Source organism: Solanum tuberosum, unplaced genomic scaffold, assembly GCF_000226075.1.
Source record: "Solanum tuberosum cultivar DM 1-3 516 R44 unplaced genomic scaffold, SolTub_3.0 scf00193, whole genome shotgun sequence".
Taxonomy (NCBI): domain Eukaryota; kingdom Viridiplantae; phylum Streptophyta; class Magnoliopsida; order Solanales; family Solanaceae; genus Solanum; species Solanum tuberosum.
In genome coordinates this window covers 298,965-319,505 of record NW_006239118.1, presented here as the reverse complement: position 1 = coordinate 319,505, position 20,541 = coordinate 298,965, and the positions used below count along the sequence as shown (strand labels likewise).

At 34.8% G+C, this 20,541-nt stretch overlaps 1 protein-coding gene across 1 annotated transcript; it reads right to left on the bottom strand.

Moving 5' to 3' along the window:
- Window positions 1-6,836: 6,836 nt before the first annotated feature.
- Window positions 6,837-19,174, bottom strand: LOC107062056 (probable inositol transporter 2). Its single transcript, XM_015312268.1, has 3 exons — window positions 18,932-19,174; window positions 8,442-8,589; window positions 6,837-7,246 (listed from the first exon to the last, which is right to left on the bottom strand). The coding sequence occupies exons 1-3, from the start codon at window positions 19,172-19,174 to the stop codon at window positions 6,837-6,839; spliced, it is 801 nt and encodes a 266-aa protein (XP_015167754.1).
- Window positions 19,175-20,541: the final 1,367 nt, after the last annotated feature.

Here is a 20,541-nt window from a genome sequence, read left to right as displayed (position 1 = left end):
TCTTCAGGACTAATTTCGCCTCCTCCACTCGGCCTTTCTTAATGAGAAATTGTTGTGTCTTATTAAGCAAAACCGATAGTAGAAATACTGGAAAGGAGAAAAATCCATATACAAAAAGACTCCAATGTCATCCATCTTTGTAAATGCAGGATGCATCTTGATTTATTCCTTTCGCCATAGTTTTTCTACATATGAGTATTAGGATAGATCGAAAGATGCACAATCTTAGGCATGTCCTATACTAGTTTCATGGCATATGATAGGAATTACCTACACCAATATTAATTGAGTTGGTGAATTGAATAACCAAACTTATAGTACGTGTAAATGAATGTATATGTAGGAACACCAACCTGATATAGGAACCCCACGCCACATCCAGTAATTGCTAACCCGATGAATTCGAAGATAATATTGGGAAACCAAGCCGTCAGTAGACTTCTCAAAACTACAAATGTCGATCCACAAATAAGGACCGACTTGCGGGCCCAAGAATGGACCAATCTATATGAAATCCATAAATATAGAAGAGCAGTGAGAGGGACTACATTCGCAAAGAGGATGAGGAGGAAACTAGTAAAAGTACAAAAAATGACAATGGTAGTCCCACCATTTTAAGGCATTTACGAGCCAATTTTTAGGAATTATGCGACTTTCTTGGTCACATGAGATGCAAGTACAACACACGAGATGCACGTACAACGCACGAGATTCATGTTCTGGACTTATTCTACCTATACTCCAAAGAGACTAATTCTAATAGTGTAAGTGTCCAAATTCCTAATTGTCTACTCCGGCACTACGTTCTAAATACGAAAGACCTAGTACTATGCTCCATTGTCGCTATCTTCCTTTGGAAGTACTTTCTTCCAAAACCAATGCAACTTCCAAATATTTGCTTCTGACATCTCGCATTCCTTCCTTCCTATCTCTGGTAGGAAATTGTATATTATGAATCCTACACAGATAACCTCAATAGCAAGGAAGACGAAAAACCACACATTCAAGGCAAAAATGAGAGGCAATGTAGATAAATTCATGACTAATGTAATGAACAAAAATATTGTTGCCTCGCAACATACACCTCAAGCTCAAAGATCATCGGGGTATGATGCCTCTGTCCAATCCCATCGAGTAGAACGTAAAGAATAATATCATATGAGAAGGATGCTAGAGGCAATGGCAATGTAGTATGTCTGATGCTTTAGATGGACTAATGGATTTACTCCATGGTATTCAACAAAGTAAGGAAATCTGCATATATTAGAAGAAATTGGACAATCAGATATATTTGACAAACGAGATTACTCTAACAAGGAAAATAAATAAATACCTCAGAGTCAAAAATCCCTGCACATGCAAAAAGTAGAGTTCTTCGTCACCCAAAGAATCTGTAACTCAAAACTGCAAGTCCATCCACTCAAGCTCGAATTGCACCACCAAGGAACGGAGCTTGAAATATGGCATGGTACTTAAATGCTATGAAATGTAAGAACAGAGGCCAGAAAAACATGATGGAGTCTAAGCCTAAGAGTCGCTGGAAAAATTTTGTCGCTACATTAATCACCAAAACTGGTGAGTGTAGCAGCTTCTACCAGGGCTCTGTGTCTTCATTTTCAATCTGGTAAGCTAACTATTGAAGCTCTTCTTCTGCTCCAGATATATGTATCCTTTTGAGGACTACTTTTGCCTACTCCTTAATGAGAAATTGTGGTGTCTCATTAAGCGGAACCGATGGTAGAAATATTGAATAGGAGAAAATGCCATATGCAAAAAAACTCCATCGCCATCGATCTATGTAATTGCAGGATGGATCTAGAATTATTCCTTTCATCATAGTGATTCCACATATGAGCATGTTGAAGAAATTGAAGGACGCACAATCTTGGACATGTCCTATGCTAGTTTTATGGCTTATGATGGGAATTACCCGCAACAATATTAATTGAGTTGGTAAATTGAATAAACAGACATATAGTACGTGTAAATTAGTGTATACATAGAAATACCAACCTGATATAGGAACCCCACGCCACATCCAGTAACAGCTAACCTGATGAATTCAAAGATAATATTGGGAAACCAAGCCGTCAATAGGCTTACTAAAACTAGAAATGTCGATCCATAACTAAGGATCACCTTGCAGACCCTAGAATGGGCCAATATATATGAAGGCCATACATATAGAAGGGTAGAGAGAGGCACTACATTCGCAAAGAGTAGTAGGAAACTAGTAAAAGCAAAGAAAATGTCAGTGGTAGTCCCACAATTTTTTAAGGCATTTACGAGCCAATTTTTAGAATTATGCGACGTTCTTGGTCACACGAGATGCACGTACAACTAAGGCTGGCAAATGGATAGGGTTTTGGTCAGTCCGGTCTGGTTCCCGTACCGGTAAGTTCGGTACCGGTTGAACCGGTAAGGAACCGATCTTATAGGGTACCGGAATCGTTACCGGAAAGGAACCCGGTTTTTTATCCGGTTGATCCGGTTCGGTAAGAACCGGTTCCTGTCCGATTGATCCGGTTCAACGGTCACTTCCATTTTATTTTTTTTTATTTTTTTAAGTTGAACGTTAATTTATAGCTGTTGGGCCCTTTTAGCCGTTGGGCTGAGGGGAAAAATGGCTCAAAACATCCCCCCACCCCTCTCTAACCCCTTAACACTATAAATATACCCATATTCTTTTATTTAAATCACAAATTCACAAATTATTTCATTAACATCTTACAAAATCTCACAATTTTCAATCTCTCATAAATTCATAATTATTATTTTGTGATATTGACTTGGAGTTCGGATTTTGGAGATTTATTTGAAGTAAATCGGAAGCTTCAATTGGCATCTCTCAATTCCGGCTTTGGTTATACGTCTACTTTTACGTAGACGTTCGGTACATTTGTTCCAACTTTAATTTTTTATTTGTTTATTAATTAAGTTATTTTATTTTTTTTGTTTATATTATCTTGCTTGTTTTTCATAATATTTAATTATTTTAAACTTGAACATGAATTTGGAAAGAAATAGTGGTAGAAGACCAATGTCGGAAAGAAAAAATAATAGGGGAGGAGGAAGTAGTTCTAATTCTAAAAATTTGCCACCTAGATTTAGATTTAATAATAATGATTATACTCATGCTGATGAAACTTCTTTTACACGAGACTCACGACCTATTGAATTTAATTCCAAAAATGAAGTAGATCATGAGACTTTAAATAGATGTTTTACTAATTTTGAGGAAGAATTAGATGAGGAAGTAGAAATAAATGAGGAAGATGATGAGACCCCTACCCCTACTAATCCAGCTACCGAATTACCGGAACAAGATGAAGTCCCCTCTTTACCTACTTTTTCAAAGACCGTTGTACGTGTTAAAAGATCTTTAGTATGGAAATTTTTGGTACAAAATGAGGAAAAAACTACTGTTACTTGCACGAAATGTAAATTGACCATGAAACATGTAACTACGGGTACACAAAGGGGAATATGTAAATTGATCATGAAACATGTAACTACGGGTACACAAGGGGGAACGGGACGACTAAGAACACATTTGAGAAAGTGTAATAAAGAATTTGCTCGCCTAGATGATATAGAAAGGGCTAATAGAAATGGAATACCTCAACCTGAAAATTCTATGGGAGCTGGAGGTTCTAATATGGTTCAAAGTGTATTAAATATGACTAACCCGGCTAGCCGAAGCACACACCGCACATATAGTAAAGAAAAAAATCGTAGAGAATTATTTAAAATGGTTGCTGTTTGTGGTTTGCCTTTTTCATTTCCTTCACATCCTGGTTTTATTCAGTATATTCGGGAATTGTATAACCCAGATTATGAAGGTATTCCAAGAAGTACAATTAAAAGTGATCTTTATAAATATCAAAAAGAATATTGTCATTTTCTTCGTTGTTTATTTGTTTATTATGATGGTAGATTATCTATTACTTCTGATATGGGACATAGTCCTAATGGTAATGATTATTTTAGAATTACTGTCTATTGGATTGACCATGAATGGAACATGCAAAAACGAATATTAGGGTATAAATATGTTGAAGAAACTAAAACCGGTTCTTATATAGCAACAAAAAATAAGCTCTATTTTACAATTTTATGGAATATGTGATAAAAATAATGAGTGTCACTTTAGATAATGCTTCTAATAATTTAAAAGCAATTGATTTATTTAAAAATGTAGACTTTGTCCAATTGATAAATGATTCTTTTCTATATTAAGTGTGCCGCACATGTGTATAATTTGATAGTAAAAGATGGTATTTCTCAATTTTGGAATTTCTTGTGAAAAAATTAGACTTGCTTGTAATTGGATTTTTAAAGCTAAATAAAAGCTAGAATTACAGAATTTAAAAATCGTTGTAAAGAATGTGGACTTGCATATAAGAAAAGTTCCAAAAGAAGTATGCACTAGATGGAATTCTTTATTTGAAATGCTTGAAGTTGCTTATATTTATCAAGAGCCAGTACAATTAGTTTTTAATGCTCATAATGCAGACCCGAATTTAAGAATTGGCTATGAAGATTGGGAAATTACAAAAGAGCTTGTTGAATTTTTAAGTGTTTTTTATAAAGCAACAAATGTTGCTTCTGGTCAATATTATCCAACTATTTCTTCTGTTTTAGTAAATATTTGTGCTATTTCATCTGAATTTGCAAAATATAGAGGAAAAGATTGATTTAACGATTCACTTGATTTTCTGATTGAAAAATTCAAAAAATATTTTTTCCCTATTCCTCAAATCTATTTGACTGCTACTACTTTCAACACAAATTACAATTAAAAAATGTTGAAAGAATGGTTGAAAAGATTTATGCAAATTTAGAAATTAAAGATGATGAAACTCCTAGTGTTGAAGATTGTAAAAGTAGCATATATACAAAAGCTAGAGAGTTATATAATACATATAAAGCTATGGAAAAAAAAATTCCACTAGTTGAACCTCCATCTTGTAGGCCTAGAAGTGATGATACGGATGATTGGATGGATGATTATCTTGAGCTTGAATCATCTACTAATAATGATTTTGATTTATATTTCAATCAGGCACGGGAAAAGATTAGGCATGAAGAAGGACAACTTCAAGCTCAAATATTAGTATGGTGGAAGAATCGTGAAAATCAATTTCCGACCCTTGCTAGGGTTGTTCGAGATGTGCTAGCGATTCAAGCATCATCAGCCGCTTTGGAGCAAGACTTTAGTGCGGCGAGATTTACGATTGGAGATCATCGATATACATTAGCAAATGATAGCTTGGAAATATCGGTGTTGTTTTGAGATTGGGTCAATGCCGAAAGAAGAAATTCCGGACTACCACAAATAAATAGCCAAATAGAAGACGAAATAGATGAAATATTTGGTGATAATAGTGATGATGGCATGGAAGCAATGGAAGAAGAATGACAAATACAAGTTCCAAAAAATGTTTCTTTTGAAATGATACAAAAGTTACGAAAAGCTTTTAAAAAAAGTTTCAATTGTTCGTACAATAATTAATATTCAATACCTAGATTATGTACTCTTTGTCTCTTTTCTAATAATTGTATTGTACAATTTATTTATTTGAATAAATATACAGCTATTCACCTTGATTTTCTTTTAAAATAGTCTCTTTATATTTTAATCCAAGTCATTTTAGAAATTTAATTTTCAACTATTTTAATATTAGTTTAAAAATTTAAACTTTAATATAAAATTGAATTTTAAGGTTTAAAGTTTAAATTCAATATAAACTTTAAACTTTAAATTCAATATAAACTTTAAAAAATTTAAACTTTAAAGTTTAAAGTTTAAACTTAAATTCAATTGAAACTTTAAAGTTTAAAGTTTTAAATTGAAGTTTTTTAATAATATAATATTATTAATTAATAATATAATATTATATAATGATTAAAGTTAATAAAAAAATAAAAATAAATTACCGGTACACAATGATCCGGTAAGAACCGGTTCCGGTCCGGCCAAACCGGTTCCTATCCGGTAACTAAGGGACCAGGCCTTTGGGAATTTTTGGTAAAACCGGTTCCGGTAAGACCCGGTTCCAGTAAATAAATCCGATAACGAGGACCGGTTCCGGTACCCGTTCCAGTAAAATCGGTCATGTTGATCCAGTCATGTCCAATTGCCAGCCTTACGTACAACACACGAGATGTACGTACAGTGCACAAGATGCACATACAACACACGAGATACATGTACAACGCACAAGATGTATGTGTTGCACTTATTCTACCAATACCCCCAAGAGACTGATACTAACAGTGTGAGTTTCAAAATTCCTACGACACTACGTTCTTAATACAAAAACCTAGTACTACGCTCCATTTTCGCTATCTTCTTTTGGAATTACTTTCTTCCAAAACCAACGTAGCTTCCAGATCTTTTCTTTTGACATCTCACCTTTTTCTTTCCTATCTCGGGTAGGAACTTGTATAATATGAATTCTACACAGATAACCACAATAGCAAGGAAAATGAATACCCACGCATTCAAGGCATAAATGAGAGGCAATGTCATGAAGAAAAATAGAGTTGCCTCGCAACATGCACCTAAATCTCGAAGATCATCGGGGTATGATGCCTCTGTCCAATTTCGTGGGGTAGAAAGTAAAGAATAACATCATATGAGGAGGATGCTAGAGGAAATTACAATGTAGTCTGACTGTTGCTTTAGATGAACTAATGGATTTTTTCCATGGTATACAAAAAAAAACAAGGAAATCTTCATATATTGGAAGAAATTGGACAATTAGATATATTTGACAAATGAGATTACTCTGCAAAGGAAAATAATAAATAAATATCTCAGAGACAAAAATTCATGCACATGCTAAAAGTAGAGTTCTTCGTCGCCCAAAGAATCTATAACTAAAAACTGCAAGTCCAGGAACTCCAACTCGAATTGCACCACCAAGGAACGAAGCTAGAAATGAGGTATGGTACTTAAATGCTATGAAATGTAAGAATAGAGGGCCCAAAAACATGTTGGAGTATAAGGCTAAGAGTCGCTGGAAAATTTGTGTCGCTACATTAATCACCAAAACTGGTGAGTGTAGCAGCTTCTGCCAAGGCTCCCTGTCTTCATTTTCAATTAGGTAAGCTAATTGTTGAAGCTCTTCTTCAGCTCCAAATTTTTGTATCCTCTTCAGGACTACTTTCGCCTCCTCCACTCGGCCTTGCTTAATGAGAAATTGTGGTGTCTCATTAAGCAAAACTAATAGTAGAAATACTGGAAAGGGGAAAATGTCATAGACAAAAAGACTCCACTGCCATCCATCTATGTAATTACGGGATACAACTAGGCTTATTTATTTCGCCATAGTGTTTCTACATATGAGCATGTAGAAGAACTAGAAGGACACACAATCTTGGGCATGTCCTATACTAATTTCATGGCATATGATGGGAATTACCCGCACTAATATTAATTTAGTTGGTAAATTGAATAAACATACTTATAGTACCCGTAAATGAATGTATACCTAGGAACACCAACCTTATATAGGAACTCCATGCCACATCCAGTAAAAGCGAACCCGATGAATTTGAAGATAATATTGGGAAATCAAGTCGTCAGTATGCTTCCCGAATCTACAAGTGTCGATCCACAAATAAGGATCGGCTTGCAGCTCCAAGAATGGGAACAAGGAGTAATAACGACATCACCCAAAAACATAAAGGGACATGATTGTGAATGAGCAATGTTCGAACTGTTTCAATTAGATGTTTGTTCTGTTACTCATCAAATCCATTTTGTTGAGGAGTATGTGCACAATAAGACAAGTGCCATATGCTCTGGGATAACATAAAAGAAGAGAAAGAAGTATTTTTAGGTATTATCATTGATTAACTTTTTAATGGAAATACCAAATTATTGCGGATTTCTGCATCAAATTATTTTTAGAGATAGCATGTGCACTGAGAATAGTCATCAATAAATGTAACAAAATAATGAAAGCCTAAGGAAGAATTGACACGACTTGGACCCCATATATCCGAATGAATGATTTCAAATATAGATGTGGCCCTATTATTGACGTGTTTTGGGAAAAAGAGGCATGAGTGTAATTACCAAGCTGACACAACTCAAATTCTAACAAATATAAACTAGATAAGTGGGAACCATTTTTTGAAATTTCAAGAGACTTGGATGACCCAATTAACTATGGAGCAATTCAGAAGAAATAATGGAAGTGAAAGAAACATGCGGTGTTAGGATAGAGAGCAGGTACAGTCCATGTGACTCATGTCCTTTTTCAATCACCTGTCATGTACTCTGTACTGCTGAAGAACAAAATCATCAGAGAAGGTTACAATGCATTTCAGGTTTTTTGTTAATTTGCTAATGGAAATAAGATTATATGGACATTCAGGTGCAAAAAGGATTGATTTTAATGGTATGGAAGGTAGAGGATGAGTTATACCTATAGCTTTAACAATCTTCTTTAATCCATTCGCCAAAGTAATAGTAGAGAGGGTAGAAGGGAAAGTAAGAATATAGAAAGTGTTTTTGTTTCCAGAAATATGGTCAGAAGCACCCGAATCAAGAAACCATTGTTCCTGAGACGCAGACTGTGCGACATAAGCAAAGTTACCATATTGTATTGTGCAAGAAATGGTTGATTGTTGCCTTGATGTTTGGTATTGAAGGTAGTCATTTTAGTATGCTCTATTTAATGTGATAGATTGAGATGATCCATCCATTATGATTCTCTTTTTGTCACAAAAAGAAGTTCTGGAGAAAGATATGAGACTCGACAATTTTCTGATATGGTTGATTGATCCCTCCATCATTTTAAGTTTCTATTATTGAAATAAAATAACATTCAGAAAGAGGGTTGAAAAACAAGTGGCTCTGATACTATGAGAAACTAGCAGAAGAAGAAGAAGAAAAGATATTGACAATTGAATTGATTGATCATTTCCGCAAGTTGATGGGATTAAATAGTTGTTACAAATAGTGTAAATAAGGAAAGAAGATGATAAAATATTACACAATCTCCTAACTGCCTAATTAAAGGAATTAGGGAATATTATCATAGCTAGACTATTTAATCATATTTAAATATTTTCATATCTTCACTATCCAATTTTACCATAATTAATCGATGGAATCACATAATTAAACTATCCAAGAAGAAGAAAGGAAAATATAGTGAAAATCATGCTTTCATAAGAACCCTAACTTTTATAGAAATCATTATCTGAAAAACTAGGTTTTTCGTGGAACTCTATGGGTGAAAGGATGCTCATTGGTGAAATTCCACATACGTGGAATGGAAACCCTAGCTTGATTCTTTGAATTGAAGATTAAAGATGAAAAACCCTAGTTCTTGCTTGAGAGGAGTTAAGACCTACTGATTCTAATCTTTGGGTGTTGGGCGTGAATGGGGAGGTTTAGGTCGATTAAGTTTTACTTAATCCCTCTTAGAATAGGCTAAAACGACATAGTATGATAACTAAAGAGTAGGAAAATATCAAACCAACCTTGAAGGAAAACTGTTGGCATCTTCTGCGAGGGCTATCTACAGTCTGTGGATTAGACTACGGGATGTAGATTCCTCTCATAGAAATTAGGCCTAAATACTAGGTTTTTGAAGTTTGATCTATGAGACCCATTTACGATTCGTAATTCCATTTACGATTCGTAATTCCATTTACGATCTGTAAATGTGGTTTGTAAAAGTCAGACAAAAATTGAGCTTAGGGACTTTGATCCACGAGCCCATCTACGACCCATAAAAACATCTATAGCATGTGGTCCTTGCTCATGAAACTCGGGCTCAATTCCCAATCTCTGAAATTGATCTACTTATCACATCTACAATTTGTGGTTCCATTTACTATCGTAGATGGCGTCTATAAATGCCAAAATTTGTGCAGTCCTAAATTTCTAGACTTTCAATATTTGATTTGAACTTTAGAACTGCTAGTGTTAAAATAATTTCCTCTTTGGGAACATTTGTCCTTGAATGGAGTCATAATAAGTTGAAAAGAGTAGGGAAAGATCAACAAACCCGGAACTTAAAGCTAAACACTAAAACTGATGGAGTGACTGACTCCGAACTAAAACATCAAAGGTGGACTGATTTCATGAGCACTCATGCATACTTATACATGGGATTTAATTGAAAGACATGAATTTGAATAGAGTACTATAGAGGAACTATTACCTCACGCTGGAACTAAACTAGAAGAAAAGACGTGGAGGTACTTGGCCATCATATCTTCTTTTGCTTACCAAGTCGCTCCTTCAACCAATTGATTCCTCCATAAATGTTTTTACTGAAGTGACTTCCTTATTTCTAAACTTATGAACCTGCCAGTCAAGGATCTCGACTCTGACCTCTTTGTAAGAGAGACTATCCTTCACACCAACACTCTCTAAAGGCACAACTCAAGTGGGATCACCAATGCATTTCTTCAACAAGGACATATGGAACATTGGATGCACTAATGCTAACTTTGCAGGTAAATCCAGGTCTTATGCCACATTACCAAAATGCCTCAGAATCCTATAAGGACCAATATAATAGACACTCAGCTTTCCATTCTTACCATACCTCATCACCCCTTTCATGAGTTAAAATTTTCAGATATACTCGATCACCAATAGAAAATTTAAGCTCTCTTCTCCTCACATCTACATATGATTTCTATCTACTCTGAGTCATTACCAACCTATCTCTAAAAAGCTAAACGTTCTCCATAGCCTCATGAATTGATTTAGTCCCTATCAAAGCCACTTCACCAACCTCGAATCACCTTATACGAGATCTATACCACCTACCATAAAGCACCTTAAATGGAGCCATCTGAATACTGGTAGCAAACTCAATAAGAGGCAAGTGACCATTCCAATTACCCTTGAAGTCTAGCACGCAAGCTCTCAACATATCCTCTAAAGTCTGAATAGTTTGTTCTGCTTGACCATTTGTCTACTGATGAAAAGTTGTACCAAGCTTAACCTGAGTACCAAGACCTTCCTGAAATGACTTCAAAAATTGAAAGGTGAGTACCCCTATCTGAGATACTGGATAATGGAGCCCCATGCAATTTCACTAACTCTCGGATGTAAAGTCTAGCATAAACCTTAGCTGAATAAGAAGTCTTAACTGATAGGAAATGTTTTGACTTAGTCATCTGGTCTACTACCACCCAGATAGAATCATGTTGTCGACCTGTGTGAGGCAAACCTGTGATAAAATTCATATTCAAATACTCCCACTTCCAAGTAGGAAAGCTCATATCGTGAGTCATTCCTCCTATTTTTTTTATATTCAATGTTAACTTGTTGGAAATTTGGACACTTAGCTACAAATTTTGCAATATTTTTCTTCATATCATTCCACCAATAGACTTCCAATAGGTCATGATACATCTTAGTGGCCCTTGGGTGAGCACAATATCGAGAATAGTGAGCTTCTCTTAAAATTTGTTGCCTCAATCCATCAACATTTGGAACACACAAATGATCCTGGTAACGAAGCACACCATCTCCAAAGCCTCCATAATCTTTTTAAGGACTAGTTCCTTCCATTCAATTAAGATTGGATCATCATCCTTTTTTGATGTAATACGGAGTACAAGATAGAGAAATTCAAGGGATAATTAAGAACTTAAGGGGATATAGAAGAGAAAGAAAGAACAATCCCAGAATTGAAGTAACTTAGAGACCAATAAATATAGATTTATAATTCCCTAATTTTGACAAACAAATACAAGATTAAATTCAAGGAAGAAGAGAATTGAACTCATACATAAATAATCATACCAAAAGACATTAGGTCCAATGTGGAGACAAAAGGGATACAACTCACCAATAGTATTCACCTAAAAATATCCCCTCAATAATATTCATTCTATTCTATTTATACCACTAGGGTTAACTAAAATAAGAAAAGACATAAATGCCCTTAATTACATGTACAATCATGTAGTGACCAAAAAGACCATAAAACATAATGTGAATCTTTTCTTGTACTGATTCTTGCTTCCCACACTCACTTGAAACACTCTAAGCTCTTGATGTAAAGTGAAAATCCTTCAATGCAGTGAGCACTTCCTGGACTTGCATTATTCTCCCCTTCTTGAAAAGAATTGGACCTCGAATTCGAACCTTGCAAATTATAGAAGGTCATTAGTTCCCAAGCCAAAAAATAATCTTCCAAACATGTTACGAACTGATTAACGTATCAGGACACTTCATCCAATACTAAGTGTCAACGATCATTATGTAGTAATATAACCCAACTAAGTGAGTTGGGGTCGAGTCCCAAGGGAGTGGTTTGTAATTGAGAATTAATAAGCAAGTAAAAATATGCTCAAGTCAATCATAGCTAAAAACATTTACGAATAAAAACGTGGTTCAAGTTAGGGGTGACACAAGTTAGGGGTGACACAAGTGTCAAATATCAGGGGGGGGTTTGTTTTCAATTATCAACTAAAACAACAAATAATACAAAAAAAACAATTATGGAGATGGTATTCTTGGGATGTGATTGGATTATGGGCTAAGATAGACAACCGGGTAATTGCAATTAATAGTATACAGCTATAAATCAGTGATTAATCTAGACTTTAGTGGGGATAAACTTTCTCTCAAACAATTTAACCTGAATCAAATTGGTTTCTCTCGAACACCAATAAGCACCAATTAAGCACAACCTTCGCTTTATTCCATTCACTATCTCGACCTGAATGTGTGGAAAAAGGTTTAGGGTTCACTCTCTCGAGTTGAACCTATAACAACCCAATACCCACAGACCATTGATTCAGTAATTTTGGTTTTAAAACCTCTCTCTCGAGCAAGCCAAAAACACAAAGTTAAGATTATATTTGCAACTACAACCTATTAAATTCAACCACAATTACTGAACGAAAACACCTTTAAAAAGCAACTAAACAATCAATTAACAATACCCAGCAGTTATATCAACCCATAATCACATAATCACACCCCAATAATTAGGGTTTTAGCTAGACATCATAAAAAGGTAAAAATCGTTACCAAGTTGTGTTTCCATCAACTGGGTAGGATTTATATAGTTTTTACAAAGGTCTAAGATGAAGAATCTTAAACAACCACTTCCAATTTCTTAGAAATGGAAACCTTCAAATCTTCAAAGCTAAGGAAAAATGTCTCCAAAAACTCAGTTCTCAGCTCTCAAACTTGAAAACTGAATAATAACACTAATATAAACTAAACTGCCTCTTAAACTTAGAATTTTAAAACGTATTTATAGTCGCCCAAAAATGTGCTGCGAAGGACCATTCGGCGCAATAAGTCGAGATCGCCGATCTATTCGGCGTTCCGCCCTTTGGTCAATTTCATCGCCTTTTTGCTTTGGCCTTCAGCATCTTCAAGTTTTGTACTTTGGGCGATATGGCACTGCATCGCAGAACCGTTCGGTGATTCGCCGACTACTCATTTCTATCGCCGACTTGATTTTCTCCTTCAGGGCTCGGCACACTGAAACATTAGGTGAGATAATGGTCATTCGGCGACTCGCCCAATGGATTAGGTGATCCTCAGTCTTTCTTTTCTTTGTTCTTTAGCTGCTTTGTTCCTTTTTGCTCAATAGTGTCCATGCTTTGTTCCTCAATCCAAATACCTGAAATTCAAGGATTTACATCAGTTATTGGGACAAAATATGCATTTGAGGACACTAAATCTATTAAAATAAAGGCCCTAAATGAGTCCAAATCGTGAACTCATCAACACCCTCAACTTAAACTTTGCATGTCCTCAAGTAAAACTCAAGTTCAGCAGTTCAAAAAGGATGTCTCGAACACCAATAAGTAGCAATTAAGCACAGCCTTCGCTTTATTCCATTCACTCTCTCGAGATGAATGTGTGTAAAAAGGTATAAGGTTCACTCTCTCGAGCTGAACCCATAACAACCTAATACCCACAGACCATCGATTCAGTAATTTTGGTTTTAAAACCTCTCTCTCGAGCAAGCCAAAAACACGAAGTTAAGAATATATTTTCAACTAAAACCCATTAAATTCAACCATAATTACTTAACGAAAACACCTTTAAACAGTAATTAAACTATCAATTAACAACACCCAGCAGTTATATCAACCCATATTCACATAATCACACCCCAAGAATTGGGGTTTTAGCTAGACATCATAAAAAGGTAAAAATTTATACCAAGTTGTGTTTCCATCATTTTGGTAGGATTTATATGGTCTTTACAAAGGTCTAAGATGAACAATCTTCAACACCCACTTCAAATTTCTTAGAAATGGAAATCTTCAAATCTTCAAAACTAAGGAAAAATGTCTCCAAAAACTCAGTTCTCAGCTCTCAAACTTGAAAAATGAATAATATCACTGATAAAAACTAAACTACCTCCTAAACTAAGAATTTAAAAATGTATTTATAGTCGCCCAAAAATGTGTTGCGAAGGACCATTCGGCACAGTAAGCCGGGATCGCCGATCCATTCGGCGATCCACCCTTTGGTCAATTTCATCGCCTTTTTGCTTTGGTCTTCAGCATCATCAAGTTTTGTACTTTGGGCGATATGGCACTCCATCGCGGAACCGTTCGGTGACTCGCCGACTACTCATTTCTATCGTCGACTTGATTTTCTCCTTCAGGGCTCGGCACACTGAAACATTAGGCAAGACAATGGCTATTTGGCGACTCGCCCAATGGATTAGGCGATCCTCAGGTTTTCTTTTCTTCGTTTTTTCAGCTGCCTTGTTCCTTTTTGCTTAATAGTGTCCATGCTTTGTTCCCCAATCCAAATACCTGAAATTCAAGGATTTACAACCGTTATTGGCACAAAATATGCATTTGAGGACACTAAATCTATTAAAATAAAGCCCTAAATGAGTCCAAATCGTGAACTCATCACAAACCAATCCCCAAAATGCACACTTTTATGATAGAGCCAAGAATCATGAAGTCTTATAAAAATTAACTTTTTAAGCATAGTACCATGGACTTTACTCAAAAGTATACCACAATCATAAAATAGGTGAAATAAATCAATAATTCTAAATATTAGAACTTTCAAGTCAAAACTAGTTTCTTCAACAATTTGGACTAAATAGTTCCTCAATACACAATTTGATTGTTCTCCTATAACCACAAGATTAAGAGAACTAACAATATCATTCACAACCCTTAAACACAAGTATGCATTTTCTGGAGCAAACACAAATATCAATCCCAAGACTTTCATGAGTTTCTCATTTAGTAACTCACAACATGAAACAAATGACAGCATTAAATAATTTTCACTAATCACAACAACATTGTTACTATAAAGGTCAAAAGTATAGATATTACCTCCATGACTTTAGAAAGCCCAAAAATAAGTACTTGCCATTCAAACAAATCATTCTTTACTTTAGAAGACAAAGATACCTCAAACCTTTTTGTAATCCAAGAAGATGCTCTCAAGTATCTTACTTCTTTGTTGATCCTCTTTTGACATTGTTTCACAAATAAATCAAGAAGGTTAGTAAACTCATCAAAAGAAGAATTATCACATTTACACCTATAGATATTTGAAAATGCTTCAAATGGATGTCATCATACTCCTCATGATCCATTGCAAGAGTACTACCACAAAGCATATCCATGTCTTTAAAAGATAAACAATTGTTACAATCAAATTCACTTGCCAAGAGACATTCATCATCAATCACATTTTTAGTGTTTCTAGTAGCTTAAGAGGAAATAATTAATTTCATCTTTATCACAATAATTCAATTAAAGACCATGTTTTCCCATATTTAACATATTACTAGCTTCAAACCTTTTAAGCTCACAATCAAGAACAATTTTATCTACATAATCATATTCAACAAGTGTATGACGATCATCCATTCGCATACAAACATAAAGTAAAAAATCATCAACCTCACCAAAAGATGGACTAATATTCACACTCAAGTCACTATCAAGCTCATTTGAAGTAACAAGAAATTTATGATTAGTCATTTTACCTTGATGAGTACTTAGAGAACCTTCCTTACCTTGATTTCTTGAAATTATTCTCACTTGCTCACTTGAAAAAGTATCCCCAAATTTACTTGCTTCATTCAATTCTTGAATTTCTTTCCATGTTAAGTCGTCCCTTATTTGCTCTTCTTCAAGAATGCCTACAGAAGAAGTAAAAACACTAGAAGAACAAGAATTCAAAAGGTTAGAGCTAGAATAAGAAAATATCTCACTCACAGTCTCTTGTTTTTCTCTTACCTCATCTTCTTTTCTCTCACTTTTCTTCATTTCTTCTAGTGACACCCTACTCTCTTTTCTTTTGTGCTTGTAGCCACTCCCTTACTTCATTCAAAATATCCTCTCTTTTTTTATCTTTTCAATTGTCACTATCCACTTTCTTACTCCTCTCTTTATTTTCTCTGTTATTCATTTCATTAGGAGTGGAATAGGCTCCAAGGGATCCCCTTCGAGTCATTGGTATGAATCTTCACTTCAATCTTCAACTTGGCATCACTAGAAGCTTCAAAGACTCTACATGAATTGTTGGATCGACTTTGAACATCAAATTTCAAGTTAGTAGTCTCCTCTTTCACTTTCTTGACTTCCTTATTTGTTGTTAAGGATCTTGTAATAGCCATAGGAGTTAAGACATGCTTTCGTTCCATCCAATCTACAACAACAAATTTTCTAAAATTCCTATCAAACCAAAATTTATTATGTTTGAACCAAGGATTTCCTAAACACTCCAAACAAGTAGACAAAGGATAAACATCACACCAAATTCCCTCTTGATATCTCTTGTGGTAAACAACGAACTTAACCTTTTAGTCTACCTACCTTCAACCAAAATTATATGGTGAACTTTTTGTATGACAACGTATCTCCAACCACTCAATCAAAGATGGATCAATAAAGATGGTATAACACAATTTATCTACTTCTAAGGTGCAATCAAAAGTGCAACAATTTCATATCCTTCGACAATGACTTCAAATTTAGTAAAACTTCCATTAGGCTCATGCTCTTTTTTTCTAGTAGAACCACTACTATAATTATCATAGAATGCTTCACAATAACTTCTACAAAAAGTAAAATTATGAGATAAAATGCCCCTTTCTTCGTATTCATTCAAACCTCCATAGTAACTTCTTGAACTATATAAGACATAATTGAGATAAGAAAAGTGGTTAGTGAAAAATAATGGACCTCACAAGTCACTCCCTCATGTGTATCACTCAAATGATTGCACCCAATTTTCTTTCCACTGGTGTATACACTTAAAGATTGTAGGTTTGAGGACCACACTCAAATGATTTCACCACTCAATGATATCCCTTAGCCTCTTCACGATTTTATAATCTTAAATTAGCTCAAAGTAAGCTTTCAAGTATTGGTTCATAATGGAGTTTATGTCACCAACAAACAAGGACAAAATACACTAAAGGACTAGGAATGAAATAAACAGAAAAAAGAAAGAAAGAAAAAATTTGACACGAACAACTAGTGTAGCATTAAGTATGAACCAATCTCTTTTGATACTCAATCAAATGAACTCAAAATTGAGATACTACTTGTCCACAACTATATCAACTATTTTTGCCTCAAATTTCTTCAAACAAACACCAAATCAATAAAACCCATTTTCAAGTTTCTTCTTCTAAGCTTCAAATCCTAACAATGACTTCTTAATTTTTTTTAAGCCATGTATTCTTTGATTCAGCTAGAAACAACAATATGTAGCTCAAAGAAGTCAAGCAACTCTCAAATTTCATCAACTAAATCCAAACCTCTTTTTTTGCGGATTCTTTTTCATATTTGAAAAAATAAATAATTCAAGGAGGTATTGTTCTGATACCAATTGATGTAATGCGGAGTACAAGATAGAGAGATTCAAGGGATTATTAAGAAATTGAGGGGAAGTAGAAGAGAAAGAAAGAACAATCCCACAATTGAAGTAAATTAGAGATCAATAAATATAGATTTGTAATTCCCTAATTTTAACAAGCAACTACAAGATTAAATTCAAGGAAGAAGAGAATTGAACTCATACATGAATAATCTTACCAAAAGACATTCAAGAGAGATCCAATGTAGAGACAAAGGGATATAACTCACCAAGAGTATTCACCTAAAAATCTCTCCCCCCCCCCCCAAATAATCTTCATTCTATTCTATTTATACCACGAGTGTTAACTAAAATAAAAAATGACATAAATGCCCTTAATTACATGTACAATCATGTTATGACCATAAAGACCCTAAAACATAATGTTGATCTTTTCTTGTATTGATTCTTGCTTTCCACGCTCTCTTGAAACACTCTAAGCTCTTGATGTCAAGTGAAAATCCTTCCATGCAATGAGCACTTCCCAGACTTGCATCATCTTTTGACTTAACATTTATCACAAGAGACGATTCTGACCCATTCTGAATAATAACTCCACCGTTAGCTGAATCCACAAGGTAAATTCCCAAACGAGCAATGACACTATTCATAGACAACTAGATGAGAGAATCTCCACTACATTGGCTTTACCCGGATGGTATAAAACCCTTATGCAATAGTCTTTCAACAACTCAAGCCATCTCCTTTGGCGAAGATTAAAGTCCTTCTAATTAAACACGTATTAAAGACTTTTATGGTCGGTAAACACAGCCATGTGAAAACCATAAAGATAGTGCCTCTAAATCTTCAAAGCAAACACGCCGTTGTTAACCCAAGATCACGAGTCGGGTAATTCTTATCATGGACTTTAAATTTCCTAGAAGTGTAAGCTATGACCTTACCATGTTATATCAACACACAACCCTAACCAATCTTGGAAGCATCACAATACACCACAAACCCATCTAAACCTTCCGGTAAAGTCAAAACTAGGGCTGAAGTAAGTTGAGTCTTCAACTCATGAAAAATCTTCTCACAAACTTTGGACCATTGAAATTTTACCTTCTTCTGAGTTAGTCTAGACAAAAGAGAAGCAATAGAGGAAAATCCACCAATGAACCATGTGTAGTAACCAGCTATGAGATTTGCATTAACTAGTGCTTCTGCCAAATCACTTATTTGTTTCAAATCAGAAAATATAGGATCACCACAACGCATGTGTATTATGAAAGTATCAAGTTGGTGCCTTATATCTTGAAGCTTTGGTTCACCAAACTCATCTTGATGATGTTTCGGCAATGTCATTTTCTTTTTCTTATCAAAATTAGAAGAAAAAAACATTAATCATATTCAATCTTGTCGTACCAAGAAGGAAGTTACCACTCACAACATCAAAACGATTATGATGGTATTGTAGTTGCAAGTCAATAATAGCTTAAAAGAGCTCAACATGTAAGTGATGTGAATTAGTAACACTACAAGACCTACGCTTTGACTTTCTAGGAATAGAAAACTCATCCATCTTAAGTACCAAAATTTCATGTTTATTACAAAATAAAGAAACTTCATTCATCAAAGATTCCCATCCATCATCTCTCAAAAATTGCAATTTTTTTAGTAATGTCTAGAAATACCATGGAATTAACAATATCTGTCTCTTTTCCCTACAATGTTGCAGTTAACTCATTTGCCGTCATCGATATTTTCAACATCAAGTGAAGCAAGAAAACAAATTCAAATTCGTTGATCATACTTTAGAAAGCTCATGTTTGCAATCTATCATTGGGGTTGGAACTTCCACATTTAATTGCATCAAGCACATGGAATATAGATGAAAATAAAACAACAAAGTTATTCAATGTTCTAAAATGAGATCCCTCAATGAGAGTCACCTGACCATTGAAGCCCCCATTCTTGATTCAAGTCCTTTTCACTTTGAACCTCACCGCATCCTAGTAGTTCTTCCAACATTTTTCCTTGATGGTTTTGAAGTTGATATCTATGATTTTATGATGCTTCAACCACATTCAACACGTTAGCAATGATACCAAAGAAGTTGTCCACAAGAAAATATTTGTTGGCAACAACTACGGGTGTCAATTGTAATTGGTAAGCAAAATAGTTAATGTATATGCCAATGGAGTTTTCTTCAAAATCAAAGGTTTAAGGCCACTCATCTCTCCATGCATGTTACTAGCCCCATCATATCCTTGTCCACATATTTTTATATGTACTCAAAGAGCATCTCAAAAGCAAAGAGCATATTGCTTCCTTCAATGATTGTGCAGATGTATCACAAACACGAATAATAGCAATAATTCGCTCATTCACTTTTCCTTTTTTGTTAACATACCGCAAAGGAAGGGCTATTTGTTCATGGTGTGATATGTCTTTGGATTCATCAACTAATATTCCAAAAAAAATCTCCATCTAAGTCATCAATTGTAGCTTTCACAATTTCTTGTGCACAAGCACTCACAATATCCTTTTGAATTTTTGGAGAAGCATTTCTTGGAGCATATTCTAAAATAAAACTATTCACATTCAGAAGCATTTTTTCAAGCCATTCCACAAGACCTAAAAAAGGCCTTTATTTTTTTGAAGATTCACTTTCATCATGACCCCGAAAAGACAATCCGAATTCCAAGAGGAACCTTGCCACATTAGTAGAA

What these genes read in the sequence shown, in the direction of transcription:
- LOC107062056 (XM_015312268.1), bottom strand. Translation starts at nt 19,174, where the DNA reads ATGACATTGCCGAAACATCATCAAGATGAGTTTGGTGAACCAAAGCTT. An exon ending in CTAGACTAACTCAGAAGAAG is followed by an intron (nt 8,590 to 18,931) that starts GTAAAATTTCAA and finishes TATGTCGCACAG; the next exon opens with TCTGCGTCTCAGGAACAATG. An exon ending in GAAGATTGTTAAAGCTATAG is followed by an intron (nt 7,247 to 8,441) that starts GTATAACTCATC and finishes TCCCCTTTCCAG; the next exon opens with TATTTCTACTATTAGTTTTG.